The 27,719-nt window shown below is 42.3% G+C and overlaps 1 protein-coding gene across 4 annotated transcripts in view; it reads right to left on the bottom strand.

Annotated features, from left to right (window-relative positions):
• shdb (Src homology 2 domain containing transforming protein D, b) overlaps nt 1-27,719 on the bottom strand; it is a 303,397-nt gene that overhangs the window by 127,515 nt on the left and 148,163 nt on the right. For all 4 annotated transcript variants that reach the window (XR_015751866.1, XM_043720948.2, XM_043720949.2 and 1 more), the window contains exon 4: nt 14,679-14,894. Coding sequence is in view for 3 of the 4 variants with exons in the window: in XM_043720948.2 (XP_043576883.1) it covers nt 14,679-14,894 (216 nt within the window). In the remaining variant the exon portion in view is untranslated. The remainder of the gene's footprint in view (nt 1-14,678; nt 14,895-27,719) is intronic.

The raw sequence follows: 27,719 nt of genomic DNA on the forward strand, positions 1-27,719 counted from the left end.
TACTGATTGCGTGCTTTCAGAAGGACTTTCTTTAAATAGCACTGAAATCTAATGCATTTCATCCCCAGGCAATGATTCTGTAACAAGCCCAGGAGGAAAAGCCTACTTTGCAATGGTTGGATAGTTTATAAACTCCCTCTTCCACAAGTCTATACCTTGAGAGCTTCCACAAAGGGCAGCCCCGTTATTCAGAGGTTGGTTTCCATGCATGTCAGGTACTTCAAAAGCTATCAGATAGCAAAGAGAGTGCATATAAAATTAAGTCGGAACTTTATGCATATGTGGCACCTCATCAAATTGAAAGGTCTCAAGAACACATACAATCCAGGCATAGGTATTACAAAACACAGTGTCAATCCCTATTAGGTGGAGGTGCTGGTGTTAGACTGGGGTGGACAAAATTGGAACAGAAAGCTTGTGTTATTTCAAATAAACCTGTTGGATTATAACCTGGTGTTGTGTATCTTCTGACTCAATTCCTATGAGACAAACAAGCAACACCCCACAAATAGCTATCAGAAGAATAGCCAGTTAATCAGTTTTTGGTAGTTTTAATTGGGGGTGGAATATTGCTCAAGACATTCAGAAAATGCTTTCCTACTCTTTATAGACTGCAGTAAGATCATGGGACATAGATATTGTGTGAAAAAGATGGACACTTCCATTTAAGCAGCATTCCCTCAGTACATTTTGCCCACAGGCCATTTTACTCAATGCCTCACTCAGAACGGGGACTGCTATCAACTGAACCATACAGACACTGTTCACGATGCAAACAATTGGTCAGAATGTAGAGATGCCTGTTGAAACAGCTGCCTGCATCATCAGTGGTGAAACTTACTGCAGTGTCTCACTCTCCCTCATCATAACCTGGTGGAAATCTAACTTAGCGGAGGAAGTGGGGTTTCTGTTGGAATTGCGTGGAGGAGCAGGAACCATGAGACAATCAGAGTAAACTTACCCTCCTCCTATCTCTATGTAGTGAACTTGGTTGGGAGGGGTAAAGTTTCACAGTCTGCTGCCCATCATGTTTGTGCCTGAAACCAAGTGCCAGCCAGCTGTTTGACAGCTGGCAGAATTTAAACTCAATGAGTAAATCTGAAATTGATGGCTAGTGACAGTAATGGTGACCATGGAGGCATCACTGTTCGCTGAAAAGTCATCTGGTTCGTAAATAACCTTCACAGAACAAAATGTACCACCTTTGCCTGGTCTATCCTATAGATGATTCCAGATAACACAACAATTTGGGTGGCTTTCAACTGCATTCTGAAATGATCAAGTAAGCCACTCATTTCAAACCCAATCATAAAGGTCTCGTCATAAATAAACACACATATTTAAACCAAGTTCGGAGTGGAAGGGTGGCTCAGTGGTTGGCACTGCTGCTTCCTGGTGGGAGGGACCCTGGTTCAATTCCAGCCTCGCATGAGTGACTGTGTAAAGTTTGCACAATTTCCCTGTGTCTGTGAGGGTTTCCTCTGGGGGTGCCGGTCTCCTCTCAGTCCAAAAGATGTGCAGGTTAGGTGGATTGACCATGGGAAATGCAGAGTTATAGGAATAGGGTCGGTCTGGGTGGAATGCTCTTGAGGGTCTGTTTGGATTCAATGGGCCAAATGGCCTATTTCCACAATGTAGGGATTCATTGAAATTAATTTTAAAAATTGGGATGCAAAGGTTCCCCTTTACTTAATTGGATGTTTACTGACTGTTGTTTAAACCTCCTTTTGCCTTTCCTTATTGTCTGACATTTATATAAATAATAATCAAAATGTACAGATATAACTTTTAATCCAGAAACTTTTAATATCCTATTATTTTTCTATTGGCAGACTCTCTATGGGGTCTAACCCATCATTCCTGAAAATTCCAGAACAATCCTTGAGATTGATCCAAATCAGCTGTTGGGTAGCTGAAATATTTGGGAAAGTTAGCCTCTCCTTCAGATTAGAAAGCAGAGCATAGTATATAGAACATAGAACATAGAAGAATACAGCGCAGTACAGGCCCTTTGGCCCTCGATGTTGCGCCGATCCAAGCCCACCTAACCTATACTAACCCACTATCCTCCATATACCTATCCAATGCCCGCTTAAATGCCCATAAAGAGGGAGAGTCCACCACTGCTACTGGCAGGGCATTCCATGAACTTACGACTCGCTGAGTGAAGAACCTACCCCTAACTTCAGTCCTATATCTACCCCACCTTAATTTAAAGCTATGCCCCCTTGTAATACCCGACTCCATACGCGGGAAAAGGTTCACACTGTCAACCCTATCTAACCCCCTAATCATCTTGTACACCTCAATCAAGTCACCCCTAAACCTTCTTTTCTCCAATGAAAACAGCCCCAAGTGTCTCAGTCTTTCCTCATACGATCTTCCTTCCATTCCAGGCAACATCCTGGTAAACCTCCTCTGCACCCGTTCCAGTGCCTCCACATCCTTCCTATAGTATGGCGACCAAAACTGCACACAATATTCCAGATGCGGCCGCACCAGAGTCTTATACAACTGCATCATGACCTCAGGACTCCGGAACTCAATTCCTCTACCAATAAAAGCCAGTACACCATATGCCTTCCTCACCGCACTATTTACCTGGGTGGCAACTTTCAGAGATCTGTGTACATGGACACCAAGATCCCTCTGCTCATCCACACTACCAAGTATCCGACCATTAGCCCAGTACCCCATCTTTTTGTTATTCTTCCCAAAGTGAATCACCTCACACTTAGCTACATTGAACTCCATTTGCCACCTTTCTGCCCAGCTCTGCAGCTTCTCTATATCCTGCTGTAACCTGCCACATCCTTCCTCACTGTCAACAACTCCTCCGACTTTCGTATCATCCGCAAACTTGCTCACCCAACCTTCTAACCCCTCTTCCAGGTCATTTATAAAAATGACAAACAGCAATGCTCCCAAAACAGATCCTTGCGGAACACCGCTAGTGACGGCACTCCATGAAGAAACTTTGCCATCAACTACTACCCTCTGTCTTCTTCCTAATTCCTAATCCAAACCTCCAACTCATCCTCAATGCCATATCTCCGTATTTTCTGCAGTAGCCTACCATGGGGAACCTTATCAAACGCCTTACTAAAATCCATATATACCACATCTACCGCTTTCCCCTCATCAACCTCCTTCGTCACCTTTTCAAAGAATTCAATAAGGTTTGTGAGGCATGACCTGCCCTTCACAAAACCATGCTGACTATCCTTGATCACATTATTCCTATCCAGATGTGCATAAATCCTATCCCTTACAATTCTCTCTAAGACTTTGCCCACAACAGAAGTGAGACTCACCGGCCTATAGTTACTAGGGTTATCCCTACTCCCCTTTTTGAACAAGGGAACCACATTTGCTATCCTCCAGTCTTCTGGCACTACTCCTGTAGACAAAGAGGACATAAAAATCAAGGCCAATGGCTCTGCAATCTCCTCCCTTGCTTCCCAGAGAATCCTAGGATAAATGCCATCAGGCCCAGGGGACTTATCTATTTTCACCTTTTCCAGGATTTCCAACACCTCTTCTCTACATACCTCAAAGCCATCCATTCTACTTATTTGTGACTCAGTATTCACATCGACGACAATGCCCTGTTCCTGAGTAAATACTGAAGAAAAGTATTCATTCAGTGTCTCCCCAATCTCTTCCGCCTCCACACGCAACTTCCCACTACTATCCTTGACTGGACCTATTCCTACCCTAGTCATTCTTTTATTCCTGACATACCTATAGAAAGCCTTAGGGTTTTCCCTAATCCTACCGACTAAGGACCTTTCATGTCCCCTCCTTGCTGCTCTTAGCTCTCTCTTCAGGTCCTTCCTGGCTACCCTATAACTCTCAATCGCCCCAATTGAACCTTCACGTCTCATCTTGAGATAGGCCGCCCTCTTCCATTTAACAAGGGATTCCAATTCCTTATTAAACCACGGCTCCCTCGCACGACCCTTTCTTCCCTGCCTGACAGGTACATAATTATCAAGGACACTCAATAGTTGCTCCTTGAACAAGCTCCACATATCATTTACACTCTTGCCTTGGAGTCTACTTTTCCAAGCCTATATGTAGGCTAGAGGGCTCTTGTGGTACAGTGGTAGTGTCCTTACCTCTGAAACAAGAGGCCTAGGTTCAAGTTCCACTTGTTCTATTCCACCCCCAATTAAAATTTCCAAAAAACATTCAACTGGTAATTCATTTAATGGCTGGTGGGGTGTTGCTTGCTGTCTATTAGGAATTGACACTGCTTCAAAATGTAGAAAAATCTCTGAACATGTTGATCAGAAAATATCTGGAATTAAGAATCTATTGATAACTCATGAAACCATTGCTGATTGTCAGAAAATAAAACCCATCTGGCTCACTGACCTCCCTTAGGGAAGGAAATCTGCCATCCTCAATGGGTCTGGCCGATAATGTGACCCCAGACCCAGACCCACAGCAATGTGATTGACTCTCAGCTGCCCTCTGAAATGGTCTGGCAAGCCACTCAGTTCAAGGGCAGCTAAGGACGGGCAATAACTGCTGGCCAGCCACTGATGCCCACTTCTTCAGAGTGATTGAAAGAAATATCTAGGGTATGCAGGCTGGAGTGGAGGCATTGATTTTGATTTGGTTTATTATCATATGCATCTAGGTACAGTGAAAAGTTTGGTTTGTGTGCAGTACAGGCAGATCACAACATACAAAGATCATAGGGTGACTGAACAGAGCGAGGAATGCAATGTTATGGCTGCAAAGAAGGTGCACTAAAAGCAAGTTCAACATTAGATTTGAACTTTGAGAGGTCCTTTCAGAAGTCTAATAACAGTGGGGAAGAAGCTGTTCTCGAACTTGTTGATACATGTGTTTAAGCTTTTGTATCATCTGCCTGCAGAAGAGGTTGGAAGAGGTTATAACTAGGGTGGGAGGAATCTTAGATGATGTTGGCTGCCTTTCCGAGGCAGTGAGAAGTAGAGACGGAGTCGATGGATGGAAGGTTGGCTTCTGTGAAGGTCTGGGCTGTGTTCTCAATTTTCTGTAGTTTCTAACAGCCCTGGGCTGAGCAGTTGCCATCCCAAGCCATGATGCATCCAGATACAATGCTTTCTATGGTGCATCTATAAAAATTGGTAAGGGTCCTTCTGGACATGATGAATTTCCTTAGCCTCTTGAGGAAGATGAGAAGTTGTTGTGCCTTCTGAGTGTCACATCAACATAGCTGGTCCAGGACAGGGAGTTAAAGATTAGCTCGATTGCTTTCCAGTGACTATGGCAGGCAGAGAATGTAATGGAATAATTAGACTTGACAAAGATACTGCCCAGGGCTAAACTGCCTTTGAGGATAGAGGGTAGTGTCCCTTCCTCTGAGCCAGAAGCTCTGGGTTCAACTCCCACTTAATGAAAAAAGATGTGGTCAAACAGATTGAGTATCAACATGCAAATCCTTCCAATATATGTCAATCAGTCATGTGGTGGAAAGAACTTGTAGCGTTTGCCATCATTATTCATGCCTTGGGGCTACAACATGTATGTAAAATTGTAGGTTGCTACAGCAACTCAGACACCTTGGGGGTCTGGTTGGCATGGCTGGCTGAGCAGCTGGTGTGTATCATATTGGTGCCAACTGCTCAGGGTTCAATCCCGGTTCCGGCTGGGAACAACTCAAGAGCGGAAACTTGTAATGTCTGCAAAAGGCAATACAGATTTCTGGGAAAATAAATGAACAAAGACAGCAGTATAAAGTAACATATGGACATTGAGACAACTTTGAATTCAAGGAAAGCAAAAATACATAAAATGGTAGCGTGTGGATCGAATATAAAAACTAACATGAGCAATGGGTTGAGAGAGAAGTAGGTTATCTGAGAACCATCAGCTGGGGAAAAAAGCCCATTTATCTTGCTGGCTAGCTGTACTCTCATAGTTTGGACTGTTATAATTCCATTGTTCAGATAGTGTCAGTTGTGTGGCAAAGCTCAGGCTGAGGTAACCTTCCATTCTGTTCTTATCCACTATCTGTTGTTACTGTAATGAACACATCAGCTGATAGGAACGTCTCCCTTCTCTGTGGAAAACCTTCAGCATTACGCCTGCCTTTGTTCCGTTTCCCCCATTTCAAGTCACGGTAATTTGCAACAAACCAGAACAATTCAATTCCCCTGCACCTCATCCTCTCAGTAATGATTAATGAGGAGATGATCTCATTGCAGGGAGTCCAGCACTGAATGGTCATCAATCTGTGCTGCACTTACCCTCTCATTTCAGACCCTCTCTCGTGCCTCATTCCCCACTATCTGATGACACTGATGTTAAAAGCACTATTGGTGAAAAGTCAATTTGATCCTTTGTTTTATTTCATCCCCTGCTGTGATGGGGTAGGATTCCTGAGGCACCGTTCACACGCCTCGTGCCTCAGCCAGTGTCCATACTCCGGGTCATGTGTTCATAGCCTATTCAACCACATGGGCATCACTGCTCAGTTCAATCTTTATATCACTTGGATATTTACACATGCAGGGGTAAACATTAATATCTTTCTCTTTATACCTCTCCCCCCCCCCCCCCCCCCCCCCCCAAGTGGTCTGAGCTCAATTGTACAGCTTAAAAATCAACCTGAACCAAAAGCAAACAATTGAATGCTGATTAGGAACTCAATTGGTGATTTTACTGGCCTCTGGCGCTTAATAACAGAGCAGATAGTGCATTTAGATATTAACCCTTCAGGCAAGTTTTGTTGTTAGATTATAAACTGGCCAGCTGACAGATGGATTGTGTGTTCACTGAGTAAGACAATAATGAATTACTGCAGAGAATAAAAAGCAGAAACATCTTTTCTATCATATACATTGCACGGATCCTTGATGTTTCAGGGTGTATATGCAACGAAATAAGATAGCCTAGAAAGATCCCACAATCTGTCACTGATCTTCTGTTTGTTAGCTTTGCTCATCTTCAACTGAAATAGCCCATTGTGCAAGGTTAATGTCTTGCATAACAGTAGTGAGTGAAAAAAAGGAATTCCTGCTTGTGATTAATGTCCATGTTGGAGTAGATATAGATTAGGAAGGCTATTCAGCCCATCTAAATTAATCATAGCTTCTGAGTGCAAGAAAAACATCATACTGAGCGCAACTCAAAGTTCAAAGATGATCAGGATAAGGAGATATAGCGACAGAGAAACAGCAGCTAAATGGCAAGTTCAGTGCTACACCTGGATGGTCCAGTGGCATTTTAAGTGAAAGATTGGTCTTTGGGGAAGTATTGATTTGACATTGATGAGGAATATTATAGTGTGATGCCTCCAGTGGTTAAACAGCCATATGGCCCAACATGAAGATGACTGGTTAGCTTGTGAACTCTCAAAGAATTGCAAAGAGAACTTAGCATTATCTTGGCAGGATGGGTAATGTTATAATTTATTGCCTTGTCTGTTCCTGTTGTCGTGAAGGAGGTGGGAGAAGAATTATTCAGGACACACAGATTTACTGTCATCATTCATTTTATAAACTACTACAGAAGAAACACACGATTGTTGGGTGGCATTATCCCACAACAAAGGTTAACAACCTAGACATGGTGCCTTGAGAATACTCTGAGTGTAGGACACAGCCAAGGTTAAAAACAGTTGAAGATGCAATGAGGAAGCAGTCAGCAAGCGATTTTTAACAGCCCAGCAGAGGAAGGGATGACCGAATGAACTGAAGAATGTCACCATTTTGAAGTTTTGGGAACAAGTTAATTAGGAATAGGGAGATAATGCAACGAGTCTTGATTTGAACACAGTGAGGATTGAAAGAATAAAAGCTCCCTTCTGGTTGTGTTTAATTCTTTTTCCTCCCCTTTCCTTCTGTAGCCCTTCAGTCTTCCGCAGGAGGCTGTGAGTTGCCGATTCCTCAGAAAGCAATCAATGATTCATCTGTTATTGTTGAGCGACCCATCAGACTGATACTCCAGTGACACCAACCCCTCCCAAACCTGCCAGCCATTCTCTATGCTGTCAGCAAGAACACTAAAGCCTTGAAAAAGTGCAGAAGCATTTTTGATCATGACACTTTGACAATGGAGTGAGTATCAACTGTTTTACAAAAACCGAAAGAACTGCGAACGCTGTAAATCAGAAACTGTTCTGGGGAATGATATGGATGTGCTGATCGACAAAACTGGGGTGGACAAAGTCAGAAGTCACACAACACCAGGTTATAGTCCAACAGGTTCATTTGAAATCACAAGCTTTTGGAGCGCAGCTCTTTTGTCAGGGGAAGTCACTTCATTTGATGAAGGAGCAGCACTCTGAAAGCTTGTGATTTTAAATAAACCTGTTCGGATGATAACCTGGTGTTGTGTGACTTCAGTTCTGAGGAAGGGTCACTCGACCTGAAACATTAACTCTGACTTCTCTCCACAGATGCTGCCAGACCTGCTGAGCTTATCCAACAATTTCTGACTTTGTCATCTGTTTTGTAACCCTAATTCATATTAGCAGGAGTTACACCCTGGAAATAAAGCACAGACAGTGGAGGTTTACCTTTTAATTCTCACACCTCTTCACTCTGGAAGTTCTCTTTAAATTACTCACCCACTTTACCCCAATGTCAAAAAGGCTGCAAAAATTCCTTGGTTGTTAATATTTTTGGCTTCACCCCAATGTTTCTTATTTTACCCCTTCCTTATTGTTTCCTCTCCACTCTGAAATTTATTTTAAAGATATTTAACTATGATTGTATGAAGCACCTTTGGATGTTTATATGCAATAAAGCTGCCACTTAAATATACAAACAAAAGTCATTACAACTAGCGGAACAGATTGACAAAGTGGTGAGTAGGATTTGTGAGTGGGATTTATAAGGAGAGGCAAGGAGTACAAAACCAACAAAGTTAAGGTGAACCTTTCCAACAAATTGGTTCAGTCTCAACTGGGGTACGGTGTTCAATTCTTGGTACCACACTTTAGGACCGCAAGAAACTACAGAGAATTGTGAACACAGTCCAGTCCATTACGAAAACCAACCTTCCATCCATTGATTCCATCTATACTTTCCGTTGCCTCAGAAAAGCAACCAATACAATCAAAGCCCCCTCCCATCCCGGTTTACTCTCTTCTACACTCCTCCATCAGGCAGAAGATATAAAAGTTTGCATACACATACAACTAGATTCAGGAACAGCTTCTTCCCCGCTGTAATAGAGTCATAGAGATATACAACACAGAAACAGACCGTTCAGTCCAATTCGTTCATGCTGACCAGACATCCTAAATAAATCTAGTCCCATTTGCCAACATTTGGCCCATATCCCTCTAAACCTTTCTTATTTATATACCCATCTAGATGCCCTTTAAATTCTACCAGCAATTGTACCAGCTTCCTCTGGCAGTTCATTCCATACATGCATCACCCTCTGTGTGAAAAAGTCCTTCTTTATTATTAGACTTCTGAATGGACCTCTCAAATTTTAAATTTAATGCTGATCTTGCTCTCTGTGTACCTTCTCTGCAGCTGTAACATTATATTATTCGTTCTAATACCCTAACTCACTTTGTATGGCTAGATCTGCCTGTGCTGTATGCAAAACAAAACTTATCACTGTACATCAGAACATGTGACAATAATAAAACAAATCAAATCAAATCAAAGGAAGAATATGGAGGATTGCGTGTGGGTGTAGAACAGAGCCATGAAAATTATTCCAGGAATTAAGTACTTCAGCTATATCAATAGTTTGGAAAATCTGGGATTACTCTCCTTAGACCAAAGACGATCGAAAGGAAATATAACCGAGGTGTTCAAAATTATAACGGGCACTGACAGAGTTGACAGTAAAAAAAAACTATCTCATTGGTGGAAGGATTAAGAATCAGACGATACTAATTAAATGTGATTGGCAAAGAATCCATGACAGAATGAGAATTTTTCCTATATGCAGCAAGTAATCAGGATCTGAATTATGGCCTGAGAGGATACTGGAAGTAGATTCAATTGTGGCTTTCAAAAGGAATTTGAATAATGAGCTGCAGTAAGGAAAAAACAAAATGGAACATTAGGTGAAAGGCAGGGCACTTGGCCAAGCAGAAGTATTCTTGCAGTGAGCTGGCATGGATTTGACAAACTGAATGGCCATCATCTGTGCTGTAACCATTTTGTGATTCTAAGATATATTGTCGAGATGGCTTTCTGCACTAAGAACTCTGTAAAATGAGAACCTTCGTTATATTCAAAGGAGTTGGCAGTCTTTCTGCCTTCAAGCCTGAAACTGGAGATTTGAACAAGTCCCACTCCCAACAGCTCAGCACATAGTCCAGGCCAATACCGCAGTTTATTGTTGAAGAGATAAATGCATTCTTGTGGGGGTTTACTGCGCTCCAGATACTTTATCAAACTAAAATTCTGATGGTCTCTTCAAGTGGACGTAAGGGGACTGTGGTAACATATAAAGATGAGTAGGAAGCTCATCTGGTGTCTTGGCTAAAATTCTTCCTCAGACCGTGTCAAGAGATGTGGTTTAATTGAACACAAAATGTCTATTGTGTTCACTTACAATAATCAAAAGGAACTGTACATCAAAAAATGGAATGTGCAATTATGTCAAACCTAAATTTAGATCTGTGAAAACTACATAATTGAAGGATCAATAATATTTAGCAAAAGCCGTAAGGGTGGTGGACCACTTCCACTGGGTTGTCCTAATCTCTCTCCACATTGTGTTAATGGCTGTCCATTACAATTGACATATTTTCTGCTGTTTCTTTGCCATTGCTGTTAATGTTCTGCTGAGGTAGCAGGATTAGGCCTGCAGATATTTTATTCCTGTCTTGGTTGGAGGGATTGGGCTATGGGGAGAAGCTGAATAGGCTGGGGCTATTTTCCCTGGAGCACTGGAGGCTGAGGGGTAACCGTGTAGAGGTTTGTAAAATCATGAGTGGCATGGATAGGGTGAATAACCAAGGTCTTTTCCCCAGGTGAGAGAATCTAAAACCAGAGAGAGTAGGTTTTAGGTGAGAGGGGAAAGATTTAAAAGGGACCTAAAGGATAACTTTTTCTCATAGAAGGTGGTGTGTTTATGGAATAAGCTGCCAGAAGAAGTGGTGGAGGCTAGTACAATTACAGCATTTAAAAAGCATCTGGATGGGTATATGAATAGGAAGGGTTAAGAGGGATATGGGCCAAGTGCTGGCAAATGGGGCGAGATTGATTTAGGATATCTGGTTGGCATGGGTGAGTTAGACCAAAGAGTCTTTTTCAATGCAATACAATTCCATGACTCTAAAACATAGCTGAAAGCTGTGATGAGGGAATTGATTTAATAGATGAGCTTTGGTGAGAGTGTTGGGTTGATGGAGAGCAATCTCTGAGTGGTCAGTGATGTGGGGAGAGTTTAGACACTGGAAAGAGCTTCGATAGGTCAAACAGGCTCCACCTTGTTCCCTATTGTTCTCATGCCCTTGTGTGACCCACAGGAACTCTACTGATTCTGCAATAGGGAGATGGAATCTGACAGGTTATTAACCCTGTCACCGCTTTAATACAATGACGCCGAGTTGAAAGCAGCTCATAGGAAACATCCCAAGCTGTATGACACGGGAGGAAGGAACAAGCTGTGGCAATTGACATGAAAGTGAGTTCAATTAATCTGTTATACTAAGCATGTTCAGATCCTGTATAACTCTTAAGCTTTTAGAATAATGCTGTTTTAATCTCCATGAAGTATTAAAATAATAAGATGGTTCTATCCAAAATCCCAGGTCACAGCTGGGTCAGATTCATAAATAAATTAAACCTGACATCGATTTCCATTACTGTGGATGAAAGAGCTCATTTAATAATTCCCGAGAGATCTGATACAGACCTATAACTCTTACTCTTTAAAGAAAAGAAGTTTTGCTTTAATGCATTATAGTATCAAGTGTTAGGAAAATAACAGCAACCCAAGCCTCCTGATTGTAAGGCTGATGTCCTTTGGGTGATGTCAGTTCTTCAATACTTGACCCAAGCAGTCAGTTTTCACAAATGCACTCTGCTAGTCAGCTATTCGGCCAAAAGAGTTCTCGCAGCAAAGTTCAACATTTTCCTTGGCTCGTTTAAAACTCAGCCTTTTTTCCCCGGGAGGGACCTAAGAGGAGGTTGATCAAAGAATTTTGGCCCACAGCATCCCAGTTCCCAGTCCTGGGATGCAGATTCCAGACTGGGATGAACTAGATTAGCACAAAGCATTGGTTGGCGCTGTTGCTTGGTAATAGTTCTAGAGGGAACATCAACAGACTGAGTCAACACCTCCATCGTTAACTCTACAGGTACCACAGTCAGATTCAGTCACTCGTCTCTGTCAGGCTGCATGGGGCCTGCCGTAGCCTACAGGAGCCAGTCTGGTAGGGCACAGTTGAACTGAGCGACATAATGGTATCAGATTATGAGCTCTCCATTATCTGGAATGCAATTGTACTCTGGCCAACTAAAATATCAGTTCCTCGCTTTGACACAAAAAAAAAGCTGCAACTGCATCTGAAATTAATTACTGGGAGTAGAAAGAGAGAAAAATAAAGACGAGTATAAAGACATCTAAAAACATGTTAATACACAAAGGAACATTAGGACAGGGAAATGGTAAGAAACCACTCTGAACCAGAGAAAGGATAGCATTATGTAAACTATTGTTTAATTTTACATAAAGTTAGTTTTGTCTATTTTAGTAGCTTCATGTTAATAATCCATGAAAAGCTCTTTGCTGCTGTTTCTGTAGATTTATTTCTGTAATATTAGTGATTGCTGCAACATGAGCATCAAAGAAATATTACCAGTTAGCCAACAGTACTGACCATCACTTTAACGCTGTTGACATTTTCATAGAATGACACAGCAAAGGAGTAAGTCATTCAGTCCAAACTGCCAGCTCTGACTGTCTTTCAATTTGTCCCATTCCCTTTCATAGTAATGAAAATGGGTCCTAATCTCTGTATGACATGGAAAATTACATACATATGCTGGGGACTGTGCACTGCTTTTATGTTACTGGCCCTTTCAAATGAATGGCAAATTCAAAAGGCCTGCATTCTCCTGTCAGTTCCCTGAATTGCGGCTGACAATGAGAAAAGTCTGCAGCCCTGGAACGCCTGAAGGGTTAATACATTAAGGATGTGAAAAAAGGCCACAGCTGCTTGAAGAAGCAATTTATCTCCAGAGAGAGCTACCCAGAATATATCTTCGATTGAGATGCCTGTTCCAGCCAGTTAAACTCATCGGTGTTTCCATGCCTCTTCCCCCACTTGTTATTACAGAAACAGTGAACACTTCCACCTCCCCTCCACCTCCCCAATCCCAAATCTTTGAACAAGAAATGTCCCTGAGGTATGTGCTCAGCACAGAATCTTTCCTTCAGTGTTAACTATTTAACTTGTAGGCCACTTTGCTTACATTTTGGACGGCTTATTTTAGGAAAGCCCTCAGGTCTCGTTCTTCCGAGGTACCAACCCTCTCAACGCTGTTCAATTTGCAGCTGGATATGGAGACTGCACTTCAGTGTTAATATCTGATAAAAGCCACCCCTTGACATCGCAGCACCCACTGCTCTGTGGCGCCTGTCCTCATACCCTGAAGTGAGGTTCCAGCCTGGAATCTTCAACCGAAGAAAATGCAATCGAGCCAAGTTGGAACTTCACTGAAACAAACGGTCACTCTTTCCTTGGGTTTCCTCCGATTTCCACCCACAGTCCAAAGGCATGCAGGTCAGGTAGAGTGGTCATGCTAAATTGCCCATAGTGCCCAGGGATGTGTAGACTAGGAGTACTGGCCATGGGAAATGCAAGGTTATGGGGTAGGATGGATGGGCTGATCTTCAGAGGGTCTCTATGAACTCAACGGGCTGAATGGTCTGCTTCTGCACTGTAAGGATGCTATGATTCTATGATCAACAGCAACAGAAGTTAAAGGCTGCCTGATGGCTGAGTTTGGAAATGTTGTGTCATTGAGCTCTAGTAAAGCAGGAAGTCTCAGTCTGTAGTGTATTGACGTAACTTAAGAACCGGTGGTTTGGCTTCAGTACTTCAGGGAAACAAAGAGACAAGAAAGCCAGTGCTTCCTATTGCTGTTCAGTGACCCTTGCTGGAAGATACATACATGGAAGTCAGACAAGGGTGAAATCGGGCTGTGCTGAGAATGTGTGAACACTTACTGTCGAGACTTCCAAATGGAAAATGGCCACTTCAGCAAAACACTGAGTGACTAAAGACACCTGTGAAGTCAAATCCTAGCAGAGCCTGGCAAGAGAAGAGGAGAGAATCGGGAGAGGAGCAGGCTGGAGTTTTAATTTCAATGTGACAATGCTTTCTTTCCTCATCTCATCAATGGTATAAAGGAATGCAAATCAGTGGCGTAAAGATAAAATTGCCACAATCAGCAAGCACTAGAACAGTGTGTGCAGGCTTCCAGTGATCAAACTGAATCAGGTCAAGCACTTCATCACGACTCATGACTCCTCAGGGACAAACACTCATCCGCCTCTTGAAAACAGATGAAGAGCATCTCATTTCACCTTAACTTTGCAGGCTACACTCGGGAAGTCAATGTATCAGGCTGTGGAACTTAGCAGTCTCTCAGGTCACGGAGAACTCAAAGAGAAAAGGTTAAGGAGCAATCGAATCAATTGCTGTGACCTGCAGAGTGTGAGTACGTGCGCATCAGACTGTAAAACGGTACCTGCAAAAGCTTTCGAGATGTGGTCCTTTTTCCACTCCCAGGGCTGATCGTACTCATCGGCAGGTCGTTCATCATCTTGAGGAAGCCGGCTCTCCCGAATCTTCTGACCGGCTGCGTTCTCCGTGTCTGACTCGGCGTCATTTTCCTGGGGCTCATAGGGTGTGTCATAGAGCTGGAGACCTTTTCCACGTTTCTTGTCTCCTTTTCTCTGGAACTCTGGTTGGATTCAAAAAGAAGAAGGTGGTTAGCTGGGGGCACTTATGCAGGTCAGTTATACACTGGACTTAGAATGGAATTTAAGGCATTGTGCAATGCCTTGTTTGGTAACACTGCTGTAAAATGCCTTGAGACATTTGCTAACTTACTGGTGCTACTGCAATGCAAGTTGTTGCCTTTATTATCTATCAGCTTCACATACATTTGAGTCAATGCTCTCTAATATTCTGAATTATGTGACGCTACTGTCTAGATTGACTATTGCATTAGATACATCAGGACACTACCACATTCAAGTTCCCCAACATACACCACCCTGATTTGGAAATATTCCTTCAGTGTCATTGGGTCACAGACCTGGAACTCCTTCCCTAATGGCATTGTGGGTCAACCTACAATGCACATGCACTATCACTGTTCAATAAGGCAGCTCACCACCATCTGCTCAAGGAGCAACTAGGAACAGGCAATAAATATTGGCCCAGCCAGCGATGTCCACATCCCAGGAGTGAAATAAATACCTCAACGCACTATCTCAACTGAACTCAGTGCAACCACCAGTTCCAGATTTATATCCAAACTAGTTCACAAAGATATAACCCAATCTTAGAAGTACAGACTCACAGCTGGAAGCTTTTGAGAGTTTAAATGAGCAGTGTATGGTCCTGGCCTTGGGCAATACATGCACACATATTAATTCCAAGCCACATTGCAACACCAGAACATGGAATGCGGTTGGGGAATTGAGTAGGTAGGTAGACACCTCTTTCTCTAGCTCAGGGCAATAAAATTATATTAGAACATTTACCTCAGCTGAGTTTGATTAAGTTGCCAAGAGTAAATTTCAAACCTTAAAGGGTTGTCTTGTGATGCAGAGATAGACTCTACCCCTAGACTGAGGCCCATGTTCAAGTCCCACCTTCCCCAGAGGTGTGCAATAACATTCCTGAACAGGTTGATTAGTAAATTAAATTAAATAATTTTTAAAAATAATCTTCAAATCTTGCACTTCCCCTTGAGGACTTACGCCATTGTTATGGGACTTCCTGACCATTTTTCCCACAGGAACGATTTGGGAAATATGCCATGATAAACAAACTCTTACAGAATCATTACCTTGCAGAAGGGAGGCCATGTGCTCCATAGTGTCTGCACCAGCTCTATTACCTCATGCCAATCTTTTGTTTATTTTCCCCATATCGCTGCCCACCTTGCTATCCAAAACAAAATCCTCTTGAATATCTCAATGCCTTCACCACATTTCCAAGCAGTGCATCCCATACCTTAACAAATCTCTGTGTAAAAAGAGATTTTTCTTATGTCACCCATGATCAAATAGATGTCAGTTTAAGCCAGTTCTATTCAAACCATCAAGGTACAGCTGAAGGCACTGGATATTTCAAAGGCCATGGGCCTTCACAATATGTCTGCAATAGTACTGAAGTCCAGAACCTGCTGTGCCCTTAGCCAAGCTGCTCCAACCTTGGCACCTGCTAACAGTGACCTGCTCCCTAATGAACAATTTGGGTTCCACCACTCAGCTCCTGATCCCATTACAAACTTAGTTTAATGTTGGAAGAAAGAGCTGAGGTGAGAGTGACTGTTCTTGATCGAGACCACATTGGATCTAGTTTGGCATCAAGGAGCCCGAGCAATAGGAATCAGCAAGAAAACTTGCCATTGGTTGGAGTCATACCCAGCTTATGGAAAAATGGTTATGGTTATGAGTCATCTCAGCTCCAGGATATCTCAGCATTTGTTTCTCTGGCTAGAGACCTGGGCCCAAGCATCTTCAACTGCTTCATTAATGTCCTTCCCTTAAGCATATAATCAATAGTCAGGAAGTTCACTGACAGTTATGTAAAGTTCCATGCCAGTTCCAACTCCTCAGATAGGGAAGCAGTCCATTTCTAAATGAAACAAGACCTGGACAACCTCCAGGCTTGGATTGAAAATTGGAAAGTAATAAAGGCACCAGATAAGTGCCAGGCAATGTCCATCTCCAACAAGAGGAAAATTAACCGTTACCTCTTGACATTCAATGGCATTACCATCACTGAATGCCCACCATAAACATCCTTTAGATTACCACTGACCTGAAACTGAACTGGAGTAGCTATATAAGTACTGTGGTTACAAGTACAGGCTAAGAACCCTGCAGTGAATAACTCATTTCCTGACTCCAAAAGCCAACAGTACTGTACTCCCCAGAGGCCTGGATGGGTGCAGCTCTGTCAATGCTCAAGAAGGTTGACACCACCCAGGACAAAGTAGCCCACTTGACTGCCAACATCCACAAAAGCCCACTCCTTCTAGCACTGATACACAGTATTAGCAGTGTAAACCATCCACAAGATGTGCTGCAACTTCACAAAGGCTCCTGAGACAACACGTTCTAAAGCCACAATCACTACCATCTAGAAGCCAAAGGCTGGAGATGCATGGAAACACGACCGTTTGAAAGTTCGTCACCAAACTATTTGCCATCCTTAGTTATTACATTACTGTTCTTTCACAGTTGCTGGGCCGAAATCCTGGAACGCATTCCCTAACAGCACTGTGCATCCAATAAACTCAAAGGATTGCCACAATTGAAGAAGACAGCTCATCAGCACCTTCTCAAGGGGTAGGAATAAGCAACAAATGCTGGCCCAGGCAGTGAAATCCACATCCCACAAATCAACAATATACACATGCTTAATGTGCAGATATAAAGTGACACTCAATGAAACAGGAGTAGTGGAGTTTGGAGATAGAGTCATAGAGTCACAGAGATGTACAGCATGGAAACAGACCCTTCGGTCCAACCCGTCCATGCCGACCAGATATCCCAACCCAATCTAGTCCCACCTGCCAGCGCCTGGCCCATATCCCTCCAAACCCTTCCTATTCATACACCCATCCAGATGTCTTTTAAATGTTGCAATTGTACCAACCTCCACCACTTCCTCTGGCAGTTCATTCCATACATGTACCACCCTCTGTGTGAAAATGTTGCCCCTTCAGTCTCTTTTATATCTTTCCCCTCTCAACCTAAACCTATGTTCTCTGGTTCTGGACTCCCCAATCCCAGGGAAAAGACTTTGTCTATTTATCCGATCCATGCTCCTCATGATTTTATAAACCTCTATAAGGTCACCCCCTCAGCCTCTGATGCTCCAGAGAAAACACCCTAGCCTATTCAGCCTCTCCCTATTGCTCAAAACCTCCAACCCCGGCAACATTCTTGTAAAATGTTTTCTGAACCCTTTCAAGTTTATCAACATCCTTCCAATAGGAAGGAGACCAGAATTGCATGCGATATTCCAAAAGTGGCCTAACTAATGTCCTGTACTGCCGCAACATGACCTTCCAACTCTTGTACTCAATGCTCTGACCGTTAAACGAAAGCATGCCAACCACCTTCTTCACTATCCTATCTATCTGCAACTCCACTTTCAAGGTCTCTTTGTTCAGCAACACTCCCTAGGACCTTATCATTAAGTGTATAAGTCCTGCTAAGATTTCCTTTCCCAAAATGCAGCACTTCACATTTATCTAAATTAAACTCCATCTGCCATTCCTCAGCCCATTGGCCCATCTGATCAAGATCCCGTTGTAATCTGAGGTAACCTTCTTCACTGTCCATTACACCTCCAATTTTGGTGTCATTTGCAAACTTACTATCTATACCTCTTATGCTCACATCCAAATCATTTATATAAATGACAAAACGTTGTGGACCCAGATCCTTGTGGCACTCCACTGGTCACAGCCCTCCACCACCACCCTCTGTCTTCTACATTTAAGCCAGTTCTGTATCCAAATGGCTAGTTCTCCATGTATTCCATGAAATCTAACCTTGCTAATCAGTCTCCCATAAGGAACCTTGTTGAATGCCTTACTGAAGTCCATATCAATCACGTCCATTGCCCTGCCCTCATCAATCCTCTTTATTACTTCTTTAAAAAGCCTCAATCAAGTTTGTGAGACATGATTTCCCACACACAAAGCCGTGTTGACTATCTCTAATCAGTCCTTGCCTTTCCAAATACATGTGCATGCTGTCCCTCAGGATTCCCTCCAACAACTTGCCCACCACCACCGTCAGGCTCACTGGTCTATAGTTCCCTGGCTTGTCTTTACCACCCTTCTTAAACAGTGGCACCACGTTAGCCAACCTCCAGTCTTCCAGCACCTCACCTGTGACTATCGATGATACAAATATCTCAGCAAGAGGCCCAGCAATCACTTCTCTCGCCTTCCACAGAGTTCTCGGGTACCCCTGATCAGGTCCTGGGGATTCATTCACTTTTATGTGTTTCAAGACATCCAGCACTTCCTCCTCTATAATATGGACATTTTTCAAGATATCGCAATCTATTTCCCTACATTATTCATCTTCCATGTACCTTTCCACAGTAAACACTGATGCAAAATACTTGTTTTGTATCTCCCCATCTCCGGCGGCTCCTCACATAGGCTGCCTTGCTGATCTTTGAGGGGCCTATTCTCTCCCTAGTTACCTTTTTGTCCTTAATGTATTTGTAAAAACCCTTTGGATTCTCCTTAATTCTATTTGCCAAAGCTATCTCATGTCCCCGTTTTGCCCTCTGATTTCCCTCTTAAGTATACTCCTACAGCCTATATACTCTTCTAAGGATTAATTCGATCTATCTTGTCTATACCTGACATATGCTTCCTTCTTTTTCTTAACCAAACCCTCAAATTCTTTCGTCATCCAGCATTCCCTCCAACTACCAGCTCTTCCTTTCATCCGAACAGGAATATATTGTCTCTGGACTCACATTATCTCATTTCTGAAGGCTTCCCATTTTCCAGCCGTCTTTTTATCTGCGAACATCTGCGCCCAATCAGCTTTTGAAAGTTCTTGCTTAATACCATCAAAATTAGCCTTCCACCAATTTAGAGCTTCAACTTTTGGATTTGGGATATCCTTTTCCATCATATTTTAAAACTAATAGAATTATGGTCGCTGGCCTCAAAGTGCTCCCCCACTGACACCTCAGTCACCTGCCCTGCCTTATTTCCCAAGAGTAGGTCAAGTTTTGCACCTTCTCTAGTAGGTACATCCACATACTGAATCAGAAACTTTTCTTGTATACACTTAACAAATTCCTCTCCATCTAAACTCTTAACACTATGGCAGTCCCAGTATATGTTTGGAAAGTTAAAATCCCCTACCATTACCACCTTCTTATTCTTACAGATAACTAAGATTTCCTTACAAATCCTTTTCTCAATTTCCTTCTGACTATTAGCGGGTCTATAATACAATCCCAATAAGGTGATCATCCCTTTCTTATTTCTCAGTTCCACCCAAATAACTTCCCTAGACGTATTTCTGGGAATATCCTCCCTTAGTACAGCTGTAATGCTATCCCTTATCAAAAACGCCATTCCCTTTCTGTCCTTCCTGTAGCATTTGTATCCTGGAACATTAAGCTGCCAGTCCTGCCCATCCCTGAGCCATGTTTCTGTAATTGCTATGATATCCTAGTCCCATGTTCCTAACCATGCCTTGAGTTCACAATTTTGCTGCTCCTCAGATGCTGCCTGAACTGCTGTGCTCTTGCAGCACCACTAATCCAAAACCTGAGTTCATCTGCCTTCCCTGTTGGGCTTCTTTGAAATAAATGCAGTTTAATTTATCAGTCCTACTTTGTGCTCTGCTTTGTCCCTGCCTGCCCTGACTGTTTGACTCGCTTCTTTTTCCAACCGTACCAGCCTCAGATTGATCTCTTTCCTCACTATCTCCCTGGGCCCCATCCCCCACCTTAATAGTTTAAATCCTCCTGAGCAGCTCTATCAAATCTCCCTGCCAGTATATTAGTCCCCTTCCAATTTAGGTGCAATTCGTCCTTCTTGTACAGGTCACTTCTACCCCAGAAGAGATTCCAATGATCCAAAAATGTGAATCCTTCTCCCATACACCAGCTCCTCAGCCATGCATTCATCTACTCTATCCTCCTATTCCTACCCTCACTAGCTTGCAGCACCAAGAGCAATCCAGATGAGATTAGATTCCTTACAGTGTGGAAACAGGCCCTTTGGCCCAACCAGTCCACACCAACCCTCCGAAGAGTAACCCACCCAGATCCATTTCCCTCTGATTAATGTACCTAACACTACGGGCAATTTACCATGGTCAATTCACCTGACCTGCACATGTTTGGACTGTGGTAGGAGCACCTGGAGGAAACCCACGCAGACAGGGGGAGAATGTGCAAATTCCACACAGTCACCTGAGGCTGGAATCAAACCTGGGATCCTGGTGCTGTAAGGCAGCAGTGCTAACCACTGGGCCACTGACAGATATTACTACTCTCGAGAATTTCCTTTTTAAATTCCTGCCTAAACTGTCTATATTCTCCTTTCAGAATCTCATCCTTTTCCCTTCCTGTGTCAGTGGTTCCACTGTGTACAATGACCTCCTGCTGGTACCCCTCCCCCTTGAGAACATTCTGCTGTGTGCTCTTCATGTTTCTCTCTGTAAATAAATGTTGGAATAATTAATTATGGGTCCAATTTATCCTTCACCAAATAGCTTTCTGAAACATGACACTATTTCCTTGCCAGTGCAATAAAAGGAATTGGTTCTGGTATTCCTATCAGACAGAGAATAAAAGATTTGGTGGCAAATTCAGTCAATGTGTAATGTGGTGCAGCACTGAGCCGTGAAAGTCAGGAGGACATTAAGTTTAATCTTTTGCATTAAGGGTGTTATAACTGTGGCAATGTTACAGATTCTGAAAGAATGATATGCTCTCGTGGGCTTGTAAGAGATAAACAATGATCAGAGATCCTATACTTTCTATGGACATGCTGTTATGATCCCAGTTAATTCTAGACAAGTCGGATCCCATAATGTAATCTGGCTTGACAAACCATTTTTTTTTAATTTTAGTTAATGTGGTGGAACATAAGTCACACAAAGCTATAGAGTTTCCTTAACAATGGAACAGAAGTTCAGTACACAAAAAATTAAAAACCAAACTGAGTTACCTCATTTGAAAGATCTTGAAACAAAATAAAACAAGTCTTAAGTCAATCCTCAACACTATCCATTACAAAGACTCAAATCCAGAGAAATCACCTTTAAATCTCTCAGTTAAACTTAAAATATTGCTTTCTATCATTTGAACTGTGAAGTCTTCTTAAATTAGTGTCATAAAACTGAAAATTTAGGCTTTTTCAGCTTCTACCAGCCTGCCAATTTTTAACTAAACACTCCTGGTTCAGAAGTTTCACCAGTTAAACCTTTACAATGGGATGACTGTGCTTTCCCTGAACTGTCCTATACTCCCAATTAGAAGAGAAACTATATTTTCTTCTATCCCAATTGGGTCTTCTCTCGTTTGAGTTTCTCAAGATGAAATCAATCTTTGATTACCCTGAGCCAAAAACAAACTAATAGCCGTCAGTATACACTCCACCAGAGTCAAAACAATCTTCTATTAACACTTCATGAAGTCCCTGCTCTCTCTTTCTCGTGCTTGATGCGGTCAGTATTCTAGAAGGATTGTCTGGCTCAGCTATTTTGTTTTAAAACTCTTCACAAAAGTAAGCAATTGATATCCTACTATTTTAAAATGCAAACTCTAAAAATTATATATTAAAGAAAATCACACACCTCTGATCACAATGCACAGAAAGATTGGCCGATTTGGTGAGGAAAGAAATCTGTTGATGTTTCTAGAACATCATGCACACCGTAAAAAGGGAGGAGGAAAACACAGAACAAAATAAATGGCTTAATAGCTAGTCACTCAAAGTAGCAAAGGGGTTAAGTCCAAGTTCAGCTGTAATGTCCTGCCAGTACTGCCATTTTTCTCTGTCAGTCTACCCACATCATTCCCCATCCTCATCATTGTCATATTATTTCCATGCTGCAGGCCTGTTGCCAATATTCCCCAAGGTTTGCAGTCGCCATGGTGACAAGAAGTATACCAATCAGCCTCTTTGCCACCTCAAGGTGAAGGGCAGCCATTGTGGGCAATAGCAGAGTGCAGTTTTATTCATTTCCTACCTTTGCCTCAGTGAGAGTGTGCTTGACATTGAGGGTCGAAGGACACAATAAAGAGCACACGGTTGAAAATTAGAGAAAAGATCGCTTTATTTTCACTGTTTTATTTATGTTGAATTTGCGTTTCTCTAGGTTCAGCAGAGTCCCTCATTTATATTGCAGCTCCCTCATTAGAGGCAGCATTCTAACAAATACACAGCACCAAATGAGTTTGCAGAACATGCCAGACAATGTGTGTGCAGTCATTTAATTAACCAACACCTGCACCATGACACTCACGAGGAAAACATAGATCCATATATAATGCCTTCTACATTATCAAAAGATCTCTCTGCGTTTCTCAAAATAGATTATTTTACTTGTGCTTTCAGGGAAATGCAGCAGCCCATAAACAGCAGCAAGACAATTGACCATTTTATCTGCATTTGATTGAGGGAAGATTGATCGCCAGGACAATGAATAGCATCCGTGGTTGTTGAATCTCCACTTGGATCACATTTCCTGTATTGCAGCGATAACTACATCCCGAAAGTAAAGTACTTACAGAGACCCCATGTTTATTAAAGGTGCCACACCAATGCAAGCTTGCTTTTTTCTTTACAGAATCTAGTTTAATATCTCACACTGAGAGAAGCATCTCAAACAAGTTCTGCACCATCAGCCTAAGATGGAGGCGGCATATTTTGCTTTTATAAAGCTCTCAACTGAATCGGAAGTTGCATTGCAATTTGATTGAAATACCAGGTGAGCTTTGTAATTTGAAATCAAGTGCTGAATATTTTTGAGCTGTGCAATGCAATGTTGCTCCTTGAAGCAGCGAGGGGGGGATTTCAAGACTCAACAATATTGCGAGCACCTGAAATGAAGGAAATCTGCCTGACAACAGCCCTTTAATGGACGCTGTAAATGCCAAGGCAACAAAAAAACAAACATTCACAGTTTGCAAGTGCCCTCTCTTCTCTATCTCTCCATGTGATTAAAAAGCCAGAAAAACCAAAAGAAGGTGAAAAGAAAGAGTTTTAACAGAAAAGACCCAAGTCCAACTGATTAAATATGGAATCAAAGAAAGAATTTCACCACATTGACAACAATGTGTCATCATTGCTAAAATCAAAAGGCCTGTGGAAAATAGCTTCCCAACTTATGATCTGGATCTTTGACCTTCACTATTTTGCTACACTCTCTATATTCATTTTCTACCCATAACATGTGTCAAATCATTTGTCTTTTGTCCGTCTTAACCATGAATGAGGTTTGTTGGGGTTTTATAAGGGCATTGTTTTTGTCACATGGTAGTGTGACAAAATCGAAATAGTGAAATTGTTTTATCTTTCTTTGTCATTTGTTAAAGTTGTATGGTATGCTAAATAGAATTTTTTATTTGTGACTGATTAAACCTGATGTGAATTGCTTTTGATCTGTATAGCAGTCAGAGAAATTATCCATCTTGCTGGTCTGATTGGGATTTTATACTGTTTGGAATGGTTTGGGGAACAGTGGGAAATGACTATCATTTCAGTTAAATCATAGCATTATCACATATGGGCTCATTTGGTTGTGACAATGGCCTAGTGGTATTATCACTAGAAAATTAAATCAAAGATCGAGGTAATGTTCTGAGAATCAGGAATTGAATTCCACCATGGTAGATCATGAAATTTTAGTTCAATAAAGACCTAGAAGAGTCCAGAATCCATTAAGGATCATGATGAATCCACTATTAACTGTTGGGAAAACCCATCAGGCCTACTAATATTCTTCAGGGAAGGAAAGTGTCATCCTCAACTGGTCTGGCCTACATGTGACCCAGACCCACAGCAACGTGGTTGACTTTTAACAGCCCTCTGGGCAATTAGTAATGGTCAATAAATCACAGAATAAAAGAAACTCCTGCCCCTGTAAAAGGTTGTGGGTTCAAGTCTCACTCCAGGCACTGAAGCATGAGAATCTAGGCCGACACTCTAGCGCAGAGCTGAGGTGAGGCAAGGCATTAAATGGAAGACATGCCTTCCCTCTCAGATAAGTGAAAAAGATCACATGACATGACATGATTTCAAGGAGCATGGGAGTGAACCCTAATATTCTGGTTGAAAAAAGGTAAGGTAAAGTCATTACAGAGACTCAAGTTATGGTGAGAATAACCTCAGGGTCACCAAGCCTGTGAGGTGATGGGCAAAGTTGAGAAAGCAGATCTTCTAGTTTTTATTTTCCCCCCCATCAGTATTAGAATCAGATAAACTGGTCATAACACATGTTTAGTTGTTTATGGGAGCTTGCTGTGTGTAAATTGACTGCCATGCTTCCCATAATGCAACAGTGACTGTACTTCAAAAAGTAATCAACTACCTTTGGCATGCCTTGTCACAATAGATGCAATTGAAAGCTTCTCTTTCATCACTTAGGCTCAGTTCAGAATATGCATTAAAATCTCTTGAACCCACTCCCTTTTGCTGCAGAGATGCAGATGCCAGTGACTGAGTCAAACTGACAGATGTTTAGATTTTCCACTCGCACAATGTCAGCTCCTTGGGACAACCTGGATATTTCAAATCTGCAATTTGATCGGCAACTTCTCTCCATCCAGGAATTATGAGCAATGGCAATTCTCACTGAACAATGGGTGCTTTGCAATACAATAGAAAAACATATCAGGATGCAAGGAATGACTTTATGTACACACTTTAAAATGTGATCTCATTGACTACTCTGTTTAGGTGAACTTGGACTGTGAGTACAGGGGCTGTTGGCAACTCTGCCTTAAAATAGGTTACTCACTGCTCCTATTCCTACCTACTCATCGTTATCATTTAAAAGTTTCTGAGTCCAGAGGACTGGATGAGTCTAAGGGCATGTTTTTCTAATAAATGGGAAGTCCTATTATAGCCCAATAATTTATATCTAATTTCAACGAAGTGGAAAATCATGGCGTGTTATTCAATACTGAATAGCTGTAGCTGTAGGCAATTGTAATCTTTTCCGTGTGGCTCTAAGCATAGGCTGGTCTTAGGTACTTCAACTAGCAACTCATAAGTTCAAATCCTACCACAGCAATCAGGAACACGGAATCCAGTAATCTGGCCACTAGAGTACTCCTTTCAGAAGATAAAGATGATTGTGAGAGCTGTCAGATAGGTGTAAGAATTCAATTTGTTCACAATTGCCCTTCGCAGGACCCTGTCACTGTTAACTGGTCATTCATTGCCAGAACAACTGCAGAATGTAGGGAACTGCTGAATAGTGGAATTGCTTTTGGCAGAATTGCACAGGATGGAAGGAGGCCATCCGGCCCATGGTGTTTCTGTTTGATCTTTAAAAGATTAGATTACTTACAGTGTGGAAACAGGCCCTTCGGTCCACACCGATCTTCCGAAGGGCAACCCACCCAGACCCATTCCCCTACGTTTACCCCTTCACCTAACACTATGGGCAATTTAGCATGGCTAATCCACCGAACCTGCACATCTTTGGACTGTGGGAGGAAAACGGAGCACCCGGAGGAAACCTCACGCAGACACGGGGAGAATGTGCAAACTCCACACAGACAGTTGCCTGAGGTGGGAATTGAACTCGGGTCTCTGGTGCTGTGAGGCAGCAGTGCTAACCACTGTGCCACCCGATGCAATTAGTCCAAATTTTCCCATTTCCTGCAAAACTTTCCTTTTCAGGTCTTCATCCACTTCCTTTTTGAAAGTAACAATTGAGACTATTTCCACTGGTCTTCAGTGGAGGTGGTTTCACAAGTTAAAGCTACCATCTAGTTCTACAGTCTTGAAACATTGACATTAAATATTTTACCTGTACTCTTGAGGATAAATATTTTGACCAGAGTTACTATTATTGGGCTTCACCCCTCAGAGAAATGCACAGTCAGATCATTAAATATGGGCCTTGATTATGCATCTTACAAATATGCAATACTGGTAGACGTCATTCATTCTCCAATTGCACAGTTGGAGAACGTACTCTTCACTCTCAATCAGATTTATTCTTAGATCTAACTTTGAATCTCTGCTGGCATACATCCAGGCCTAAGCCGTGCAGAACAGAAACCTCAAAGAGGTCAGTCCCTTTCCTGGGTAAAGCTAAATAATCCTGGCTGGTGTGTGATGATTGATCATCTGAACTAAGGAGAGACACAAATAGTTGCCACAGATACAGCTCCCAGTTGGCATTGGTATTGCTCTACTGCAATAATGTGGCAGCATGAAGATCAGCTTACAGGTTGGAAAGTCTCCTTCTAGGCCTGGTCAAAGTGGTCATTAACAGGTCCAGGCAGCAGGCCATGGAGGGGGGTCATTGTACCTGACCTGTCTGCACCTCTATTGTGGTTATGTCCACATTCTGATGATCATTGACAGTTTCTGCCAACATGACAGAGGTCTTTAGAAGCCAGTGAACACCGCTGGGACTGGGGTGCTTCATCACTCTAAATAATAACGTTCTGATTTAGTGAGTTTCTGTTCATCTTTTGTAAGTTTCTGTGAACCATTTGTTTGTGTTTTTGTGACAGACTTGAGGTTTGTTTTAAAAGAGTAGGGCAGGACCTGGTTCAGGTTTATCAATGTGGACTGACTGCCCTCACGTGAAGGCTGGCCAATTGGCTGAAGCACTGGAGCGATTCCAGTGTATGTGGAACTGATCCCAGTACAAACTATAATCTTCAGGAGAGTAGGCAGGAAATCAAAACTTCCAAATGAACGGCATATACTTCTTCACAGCTGCAGGTGGGTTTAGTTGGCTTCTTTAGTTGCTGCAGTCTAACTTTTTATTATTTCCTTAAGACTTGAAATCTTTTCACT

The sequence above is a fragment of the Chiloscyllium plagiosum genome, unplaced genomic scaffold (assembly GCF_037043375.1).
Source record: "Chiloscyllium plagiosum isolate Xiang-an unplaced genomic scaffold, Cpla_swu_hap1 HiC_scaffold_28, whole genome shotgun sequence".
Lineage (NCBI taxonomy): Eukaryota > Metazoa > Chordata > Chondrichthyes > Orectolobiformes > Hemiscylliidae > Chiloscyllium > Chiloscyllium plagiosum.